Genomic DNA, 9,969 nt, shown 5'->3' on the forward strand with positions numbered 1-9,969 from the left:
GGCTGTTCCATGGGGTTGGAGCCTCTCCGTCCTCGCAGCCACCCAAGTCACTTATATTTCAGTATTTCAGTCCCTTTCCTTACCATTGCTCTGTGCGTGGTTGCTTGCTCAAGTGAGGCCCTTCTCTCTTGAAGGAAACGACAGCGATCGGAGCAGCAGCCAACAGCTCTTGCCCTGCGTGCCCAGCAGCCCACTGCAGCCAGGGCACAGCTGTCCTGCTCCCACCTCCACCTTTCCTGTGGCTCCTTAGCAAGTGGCATTCTTCCTGCAAGTCACCCAATTGATGCGGCTCTTATGTGAGGCAAGGTGGAGTCCCTCTTAAGCTTCTACTCCATGCTTGATCAGCAGGTGTCCAGCACAAGTATAAAGTGGAGCAGCTAGAATAGCAGAGCACAAGGCATGCTCACTTTGCCCCTACCATTGCCATGTCAGTCCTCGGGGACCTTGCAAGCCTGCACTGTGGTGCCCTGCCAACACCACGTTGCACATGTGCTTGTCTAAGAGGGCAGAAGAGCATCTCAGCTGGGAGAGTCCTGATAGCTGACTTCTATCAAACCAAGATAAAGCCAGGCGTCACTGAGAGATCAAGTGGATGAGTCACGTAGGAGCAAGGAAGGTGATTCACCTGCAGAGCTGCTCCTCTCCTCCCAGTTCAGGCTGCCTACTCTCCTGAAGCCCTTGGCCTGCTCTGATAGGACAGCTGCACAGCTCCAAGGCACTCTGCATGTCCCTTCCCTCAGCAGCAGCAATGCCAAGGCATAAAGATACAACCCTCAAGCAGAAAGAGTAAAATGCTGCACAGATCTGACATCCTTCTGGCTGGTCCAGTTTATGTCCCTGCTATTACGTGGGAGACAGAGCTCCTGCTTGCAGCCCCCAGCCCCAAAGCGTGTCTACTATAGCTGGTGGGAGCACACTCTCTGCAATGAGGAGTGAGCACAGAGCACAAAGAGGTTCTCCCTTCTCTGCAAGCACTGGGCTTCACCACAGCACAAGCACCCCTACAGTGAAGTGGGTAGGGCTTAGAGAGAATACAGTACTTAGGTTTGCCCCCACAGTCTTCCTGCCCCCGAAGTGGTACACAGTTAAGCCAAAGAGCAGCCTCTCTGTGCCGCATTGTAATCAGGCTAGAGTGTATCACAGCAAAGACAGCTTGCACAGCAGGCAACAGCATGTGCTGGATGCTGAGCCAGGCCACAGCAGGACCAGCCCCACCATCTGCCCACAGCACAGAGATCCCAGGTGAGCTCAAGGTCCCACAGCACATAGGACAGAGTGGAGCAGAGCCAGTAGAGAAGCAGGCCTTGGAGAGGCTGCACAGAGGCAGCTAGTCCAAGGGCAGAAACAATCATTAAGCATGAACACTTCTTGGCTCCAGCAGCCCCACTGCTGCCCCAGCTTGTTGCATCCAGGTGGGAAGGGAGGCAAGTAGCTCCAGGCATGCACCACAGAGCAACACTAAGCACTGAGGACGGATGCTCCCCCTACCAAAGTGCACTCACAGCACAGCAGGCTGAGGGCTTTGCATCAGATGTGAGACTGCAAAAACATCAGCTCTCTGCAGAGTGGAGGCAGGAAGATCTTGTTCTTCCCTTCCCCCAAACAGAAGAGCTGCAGGCCCAGCTGTCCACAGCTGGCTTCCCTATGCTGAGTCTGCAGGCAGGAAGAAGGGAGCAAAGCCAGCATAGCCTGCCTCACCCCGAGACCTCCACTACAGCCCCCTGGCACCCAGACAAGGCTAGAAGACTTTTTTTTAGCCTCTGCCCTTCTGGTGCTCCCCACCTGCACAGTGGTATTACAGGCACTGCAGGCAGAAACAGTGAGATGTTCCCTCTCTGTGCTAAACTGCGCTTGGATGGGAGCTCAAGGGCCCAAACCAGCTTGTGCCTGTGCCTCCACCAAGCCCTGCATGGGGCAGTGCCAGCACTGGTAGAAGCCTGGCAGAGCCAGTGTGGAACAGCCTGCTCCAGCAGCCTCCTGCTTGCAGTAGAGCTCTGTGTTCCCACAACACAGCAAGGGAGGCCTCTTGCAGGCTGAGTGGGCAGCATAGCTGGGGATGTATGGCACCACCTCACACAGGGAAAAGGCCACCTGGAGCAGAGCAGCAGCTTTCCCAGTTAGGGGACCTCCAAGCATCAATTCAGCCCCAGCCTCCCCAGCACACACAGGGCACAGGAAGAGCTGCATCCTTGGACAAGAACCATATTTATTTCACGGACACAGAATTGCACTGGTGATCGATTCTACGCACACCGGGAACACGCAGCAGCACGGCCCTGCTGGGCCAGGCTGCTGGGGCAGAATTCACACAGGATACTTGTTTCTTCTGAGGGGCCAATCAGCGGGATGGGGCTCCATAGCCAGGCTCCCGCTCCTGGGCAGCTTCCGCCCCAACCAAGGATAGAAACGTTAAATAAGTATATACAGCACCTCTTGGGGCGAGCTGGAACAGGCTGGGTGGGACAGGGCTCAATTGCCCATTTTTACTTTAGATGTCTAGGAAGAAAGAAGAGAGGTTAGGCCAGGCCCCACATACTCCAGCCCAGCACCCCAATCCCTCTCAGTCTAGCAATCCCCAAGCACCCCGGGACAGTCCAAAAGCTGCAGGCAGCTGCACCAATAAGAGGTGAGCATGGTACAGGGTGCACCCAAGCTGACATCCTTAATGTTGCTTAGAAGAGCCTTAAAGGCATAGCACCTTGTGGAGATGGTTGTACAACCCCAAACCTCACCATGCACAAGACTGTGCTGGGGCTCAGGTGTGTCTACCTGGAACTAGAGAGCACTCGGCATGGCAGGTGCCTTGTGCTCACATATGCCTAATGACCCCAAGAGGCAGGTACCTGCAGGATAGCAACGATGACCCCGAACAGCCCTATGGCACTGCCAAAGATCTCCACGATCAGGATCTTGACAAAGAGGCTGGCATTCTGGGCATCAGCCAGGGCAGCCCCGCTGCCCACGATACCCACACACACTCCGCAGAAGAGATTGGAAAACCCCACAGTCAGGCCAGCCCCAAACATGGAGAAACCTGTGAAAGAGGAACACTGCAAGATCAGGGAGTAATCCCTTTCCACCTGCAGCAGTGTGGCATCTCTGTACAGAGACAATGGAAAAAAACAACACTGCTGATCATCAGCACTTCTTCCTTTTGGGAGCACAGTGCATCCAGGCTCCCACTGCACCAGAGCAGGGGATGACAACAACTAGGGTAGTGCTGGCTGCTGCTCTGAGAAAGTAACTAAAGCCACTTTTTCACAGAGGAGTTGTGTTTGCCATCCAAAGCTACAGGAAGGACACTGACACATCATTCAGACACAGCTGAGGGGCTCAGCTTGCATGGAGCCTGACAGCACTGGCCACCCGCCAGGTAAGCTGGGTCCTGCAATCTTGCTCCCAGGGGCAGAGGGAGCAAAACAAGTTATGATTGGAGGGAGGTGGCATTCACAGCAGCATTACCAGGGACTGAGCAGTCCTTACCTGCATGGTAGTTCTTGGCTCCAATCGTCTCTGGGGTGACTCCAGAGAAAGGCTGAGAAAAGCACATGGCCTGGGTTAGCAGCAAGTCCTGGGTGCCCAGGAGGCACTTGTTCCCGATTCAGCTCAAGGCTTTGTGGCCACAGCTCATCCCCAGCTTCATGTTCTCAGGTGGCTACACAACCCCTGCTGTATGCCCCCCCAATAAAACTCTTCAGTCTGAACAGGAGTCGCCACACCACAGACCCCTAGCGAAGGTGCTTCCAGAGCTACAATAGCATCCAACGTTCCCACACTGCAAGCCCATGCACAGCTGCCCGTCCAACCAAGGCCTTGAGGCCAGTGCAGGCAGCCCAAGTCCTCCTACCTCAGCCATGTTACTGATGACGATTGCCATGATGATCCCATAGATGGCCACAGCCTCGCAGAAAATGATGCTGTAGAAGAAAGGCAATATCTGACCAGTGTCCTGGGTTGTGCATGGAGCAGCCCATAACAATCCATGCCCAGCCAACCAGCAGCCAGATCCCTCCACAGCCCCATCTATGCCTGCTCCACTGCTGCCAGGGGCAGAAGAGCAGCCCAGCACACCCATCACCACTTTTCCTCTCAAAGGAGAGCTGCTAAGCACAATGAAGGCTGGTTATCCTGTGTCACCTAAAAACCCGTGAGAGCCCTGTGGGAAGCAAATCCAGGGAGCCCTCCCATATGCCAGCCCCTTCTGGAAAGGGCTGTGTAAGGCCTGCCCTGGGAAGCCCTTGCCTAGGGCAGGATGTGTAATTTCAGGGTGTTTGTTTTGAACACACTGGACTCATTCACTGCATGATATCATACCACTTGTGACCCTTCCAAGCAGTACTCTGGCTCCTTCAGAGCTCTTTGTTTTGAAAGCAAACAGCAGCAGCAGCAAGGAACAGCCTGCCAGCAGCACCCAGTGAGAGACAGAATAGCAGCCTCCACACCAGCCTGCCCAGGCACAGCATCAACTCCAGATCTGCACTTACCTGACTAGGTTCTTGGTTTTGATCCGAGGGGCTTTGACTCCACCACCGATGATGCTGGAGCCTGTGATGTAAATCCCCCTGTGACAGAGAAGGGTGGTTGGTGGAGGATCTGGTATTACTGAAGTGCTCAGTAGGATCTTCTGGCTAAGCAAAGAATTGGGCATGCAGCTGTGAGACACTGCTGGCTCAGCCCGCTCTCCCTTAGGGCCCCAGGAGTCCCAGCCACTGCCACCTACGCCAGCAGAACAGCTGGGCTCATGGGCATAGCCTTTAGTAAGAACGGCATGTCCCTAACTCTTTGTATCCTGCAAAGTGGTCTGTTCAGACCTCCCTGGAGCCCAGTAGCCCAGGCCTGCTTTAGCAACGCATACAGTCCCTGCACACACACTGTGCTTCCCCTGCTCTGCCGCAGCAAAGCACAAGAGCCTGATGAAGAGCCAGTTCCACTCACCATGCAGCACCCACCACGGACAAGGAAATGGCCAGGCCAATGCCCAGGTTGGACCACATGTAAGGTGAGGTCTCCGTCAGGAACCTAAGCAGGAAGAAGCACTCTGTATTAACACACAGGCAGAATCCCGTATCACACTGCCCCACAACAGGTACCAGGCAGCCCATTGTGCTCACCATGCAGCCCAGGAGGGGTTGGTCACTGTCAGACCTTCTCACTGAAAGCCTCTCTCTGCCAGCCAGTGACCCGGGGCTGTCACCCAAATGGGCTGAGACTTTCCTCCCAAACCCTCACCACGATGGGGAAATCAGGGCTAGGAGAAATTGGGCAGGCATAACGGCGGCAGGGCAGAAATGGCTGCACCAGGACCACACATGGAGCCAGCCATGTATGCAGGCTGCATCTATCCTGCACTTGGCAGGGAGGATACCAGTATTTTCAGGCAACTCACCAGGCCACATCGAAGCGGAAGCCCAGGTCAAATATTGTGTAGCAGATTCCTGGAAAGCAAGAGTGACATGAGAGCCTGCAGGCAGGCACCAGCCTGACGTTGCCATTGTCTTCCCATGCACTGGAGCCCTGCAGTTCACATAGCCCAGGCAGAGGTGAAGAGCATGGCACACAAGGGGACTTCTGAGGGAATGCTTTGGACCTGTGGTGTCCTTCTCAAGTGGCCCTGCACCCCAGCATGTTTCACTTGCATCACCCAAGGGCTCAGCCCTGCCAGGAACCACAGCAGTGCACTGAGAGCTCTGCTCTGTCTCACAGCATGGACAAGGAATGGGGCTGTGCCCTGACCCATCATCACATGCTGCTCCATCAGTCACAGAAGCTGTGGCTGCCTCTCCACTCCCATTTTTCCACAGCTGGGATGATGGAAACATATGCTCTGCTCACAGTTTCCTCCAGGGCCAGCTACTTCCAGGGAAGTTTGCACACTGACCCACAGGCTCCATCCAACACAGGACCCTCTCCTGCAGCGAACCATGGTGGGTAGCTGCAACTGGCAGCCCTGACCGCACACCAAGGCACTCGCATCGAACCTGGCATGCTTTAAACCCAAGTGGGAAATGCAGCTGCATGCTAGAAGAGAGATTTTCTCTTTACGCAGCACTCAGCTAGAAAAGAGGCTGTGACTTGGCCCTATGGAAGGGATAAGCGCAGGCAGCAGGGCACTGCTGCACCATGTCAGATAGCTGGTTAACACACCAGGAGGTCACACCGACCCAAAATGGGAAGTGGTAACATGCTGCTCACTGCTCCCACCCAGGAACACGCAGAAATGAGGAACAGTGCCATAGCCAAGGAGCAAGGCCGCACCCTGCTGCGTGCCTGCAGCCTTCAGGTCCTCAGTGCTGCCAGGGCACTTGTTTGTGTTGTGGGTTCACTGCTCAGCTCACAGTGCAGGAACCAAACACAGTCAGCCCCAGCTGCCCCGTGTCCGGGGTGGCAGAGAGGAGCTGCAGCCAGCTCAGGGTGGATCCAATGGGCACCCTCCAGTTCCCCAGCAGCACGCACGGCCTTGGGCTCTCATACACTGGTGAAGGAGACTTTCCTGCGAGCTCTGGCTGCCGGCTCCGCAGCCTTGCAGCAAACAGCAGCAGTGCAGCACGGTCGTTCCCTAATAAAGGCCTTGCAATGGGGACAGGGAGCCCTTCGGCGGCCCCGGGCTCCGCAGGCTGCGGCACCGCGAGGTCGCAACACCCGCAGTTCCCTGCTCGGCCTCCCTCCGAAAAGCCCTGACACAATGCGCGGCTCCGGGCCGCGCACAGCACAGGGCGCTCTCGTTCCCCGGGGCTTCCCGTGCACAGGGTGCACAGCCTCCATCCCCAGCACCCCGCGGCCACCGAGACCGCCAGCTCACCGATGCCCAGCAGCGTTGTCCAGAAGGCCAGGCCCAGCCCGGAGTACAGCAGCGCGAGCCCCGTCATGGCGGCGGCGGCAGCGCGGAGCGAAACCGAGCGGCACCGGCCAGGACCGAGCGCGTCACCTGACCCGCGCCGCACACGGGAGCGGAACCGCAGCGCCTCGGCGGAAAGCACGTGATGCTTCCGCGCGCGCTGATTGGCTGCTCACACTGACAGCTTGAAAGGAACTACAGAGACCAGAAGGCACCGCGACGGACGCCTCTTCCCATTGACTGCCCTTTCCTCCTTTCGTCCCATCGCGAAGAGCGGTTGGCTGCTCTCCGTCGGGGGCGGGATTTCCGGAAACTGAAAGGGGCGGTGCCGGCTTCCTATTGGCCGGCTACGCGCCGCACGTTGGGAGCGGGAGTAGGCATCCCGCAATATGGCGGCGGCCTTCAGCTCCGATGGGGAGGCCGTGCTGCGGCGGACGCTGGACCCGGCGGCAGCGTCCCCGATGGGAGACAAAGATGAATTTTACGAGGTGGACCGCGCCGCCGCCTTCGTGCGGGACGGCGGCTTCCATAAGGTGTGTGGAGGCGGCGGGGCGGGGACTGAGAGCCTCCTCTCCTCGTCTTCTCACCCTGTTCTCCCCTCAGGTCGCCCTGCAGTTCCCCGATGCACTGCTGGCGGATGCGGCGGCCGTGGCGGCCCGGATGGAGGAGGCGACGGGAGCCGAGATGTACGTGCTGGGAGACACCACGTATGGCAGGTGGGTGTCACGGGGAGGAGATCCCGCATAGCGCCCTTCGGTGGGCACTCAGTGTCTCCCACCGACGCCTCTGGGTCTCCCCGCAGCTGCTGCGTGGACGAAGTGGCCGCCGAGCACGCGAGCGCCGAGGCCGTGGTGCACTATGGCCCTGCCTGCCTCAGTCCCTGCAGAAAGCTGCCAGTGCTGCACGTCTTCGGGCGGCAGCCCTTGGATGTTGGGCGCTGCGCTGAAGTCTTCCGGGATCTCTATCCTGATCGGCACAGCCGTGTGGTGGTGCTGAGCGATGTGGTGTATGCCCACGCTATGGGTGAGTGCTGTGTGGGAGGAAGGGAAAGTTCTGAGGGTGCTCCCAGGTACCATCATTTCTGCCCTCTCCTCACCTCCAGTCCTGCTGACAAACTGGTGCTTACGTTCCATTCTTACTTTTCTCTCTCATTAGGTGAGTTGCAAAAGCAGCTGTGCCATGAGTACCCCAACATCATCTTCTCTCAGGTCGTGTATGGGGACCCCCCCAGCCCCACACTGCCTGGGGAAGTGAGGCAGTTTGGCCGCCGATTCCATATGGAGGCAGCAGAAGAGCTACAAGACTGTTCCATGTTCTATGTGGGAGCCGAGGGCCTAGCCCTCACCAGCTTTATGTTGACGTGGAACCGCTGCCCCTTCAGCTCCTTTGACCCTGCCACCGGGCATGGCCGCCGCGAGACCCTCAATGTCAACCGGGCGCTGATGCGGCGCCTCTACCTGGTGGAGCGGGCGCGGGATGCCCGTGTGGTGGGCATCTTGGTGGGCACCCTGGGTGTGGCAGGCTACCTGGATGTGCTGCAGCACCTCCGCCAGCTTGTGCGCAGGGCTGGTAAGCGCAGCTACACGCTCTGTGTGGGGAAGCCCAACCCTGCTAAGCTGGCTAACTTCCTGGAGGTGGACATCTTTGTGCTGGTGGCCTGTGCTCAGAACTCCCTGCTGGACTCCAGTGACTACTACCGGCCTATAGTGACCCCCTATGAGCTGGAGCTTGCCTGTAACCCAGCCCGGGAATGGACAGGGAACTACCTCACTGACTTCCGAGACCTGCTGCCAGGTAACAGCTGAAAATCAGCTGCCAATACCCTTCTGGAAAGTGTCTCCCTCTGCCAGGAGGTTGCCTTGACTTGGCATTGGGGAAGGAGAGACGCAAGCAGCAGTCTGACATTGTCTTTTCCTGGCAGGTGCCTGTGCCTACACTGAGCTCCCACCGGCAGTGCCTGCAGCAGAGGCCATTCCTGATGTCTCACTAATCACAGGGGAGATGCGTGCTGCCTACCTCTGTGACTCCCTGGCTCCTCAGCCACCCCCCAGCACCACTCTGGCCTGCAGGGACCAGACGCGGGCCCTGGCAGAGATCAGCCCTGCAGGTTTGTTTGGTTTTGTGGTGGGGGTGAGTACTTGCACAGGAGCAGTGCCACCTCCCTGCTCCCCAGAAACAGCTCCCTCTTTTTGTCTCCTCCCAGCCACCTTCCTGGAGTCCCGCAGCTGGCGGGGCCTGGAGCAGCAGCTGGGGAAGACAACCATCTCCAAGGCTGTGCAGGGCCGGCGAGGGATTGCCATTGCCTATGAGGATGAGGGCCGTGAACAGTCGTGATGTGGCAGCAACATTGGCTCTCAGCCAGGAGCAGAGGATGTGTAGGAGCCTGCATGCTGTTTATGTTAGACCTGAAAACGTCTCACAACGGTCCATAGCTGGCTCCAAGTAGGATGAGGAGCTGCTGCTGTCTGGCCCTGTGCTGAATATGGACTGCAGGGGGAAACAGGAGGTACATGGGTTTTTGGGAATGCCCACTGCACCCCTCTGCTTGCAGCCAGGGCAAGAAACAGGGTCAGGAAGGACAAGAAGCTTGGTCCAACTCTGGCTGACAAAGGTTCTGCACATTGCCTGGGCAGTAAGCTTTGTCCCTAGCAGGAGAGGTCACAGCTTCATGGGAGCTGGTAACACTGGTACTGGGGACTTGTATAGGTTACTGGTTTTAACTAAAGCTGAACTGAGAAGGAGTTGTGAGCGAATTGTCTTCTGGAATAAAGTGTAGGTTGAAGGGGATGTGCGGAGGTGATAGCTGGAATCCCAGAGCAAAAACATATCACAAAGCTCACCTTGGGATTGCAGCCTTGCACGCTAGCCAGTCTAAGAGAACAGGAAACTAAAATGAGCAGAGGCAAAAAGGTCACGCACATCCTCTGTGCTGCCAGAAGGCCCCTAAATGTGTGGAGGGAATGCAGTTCCCCTTGCAGGAGCATAACCCAGAGCTGCTCCATGCTGGACAGCAGAGCATGGCACACAGTAGAGACTCCCAGTTTTGCCATCCCTGCTCCAGCCAGAAGGGAACAGGAGCCTGTGAGGCATATCAACCTTAATGTAACCACCCCACACCCTCAGTTTGGCTCTTC

At 57.3% G+C, this 9,969-nt stretch overlaps 2 protein-coding genes across 2 annotated transcripts; one reads left to right on the forward strand and one right to left on the reverse strand.

Annotated features, from left to right (window-relative positions):
* Positions 1-2,186: 2,186 nt before the first annotated feature.
* Positions 2,187-6,921, reverse strand: ATP6V0B (ATPase H+ transporting V0 subunit b). Its single transcript, XM_042891162.1, has 8 exons — positions 6,800-6,921; positions 5,387-5,435; positions 4,936-5,019; positions 4,485-4,562; positions 3,848-3,917; positions 3,484-3,535; positions 2,844-3,034; positions 2,187-2,496 (listed from the first exon to the last, which is right to left on the reverse strand). Exons 1-8 carry the CDS (start codon positions 6,864-6,866, stop codon positions 2,470-2,472), a joined length of 618 nt encoding a protein of 205 aa, XP_042747096.1. The 5' UTR covers positions 6,867-6,921; the 3' UTR covers positions 2,187-2,469.
* A 279-nt stretch (positions 6,922-7,200) lies between these two features.
* On the forward strand, positions 7,201-9,933 carry DPH2 (diphthamide biosynthesis 2). Its single transcript, XM_042891167.1, has 6 exons — positions 7,201-7,368; positions 7,439-7,551; positions 7,638-7,858; positions 7,991-8,629; positions 8,757-8,942; positions 9,039-9,933. Exons 1-6 carry the CDS (start codon positions 7,225-7,227, stop codon positions 9,167-9,169), a joined length of 1,434 nt encoding a protein of 477 aa, XP_042747101.1. The 5' UTR covers positions 7,201-7,224; the 3' UTR covers positions 9,170-9,933.
* The last annotated feature ends 36 nt before the right edge of the window (positions 9,934-9,969 follow it).

The sequence above is a fragment of the Lagopus leucura genome, unplaced genomic scaffold (assembly GCF_019238085.1).
Source record: "Lagopus leucura isolate 7727_CA_CO unplaced genomic scaffold, USGS_WTPT01 90-14_obj-0_obj, whole genome shotgun sequence".
NCBI classification, from domain to species: Eukaryota; Metazoa; Chordata; class Aves; order Galliformes; family Phasianidae; genus Lagopus; species Lagopus leucura.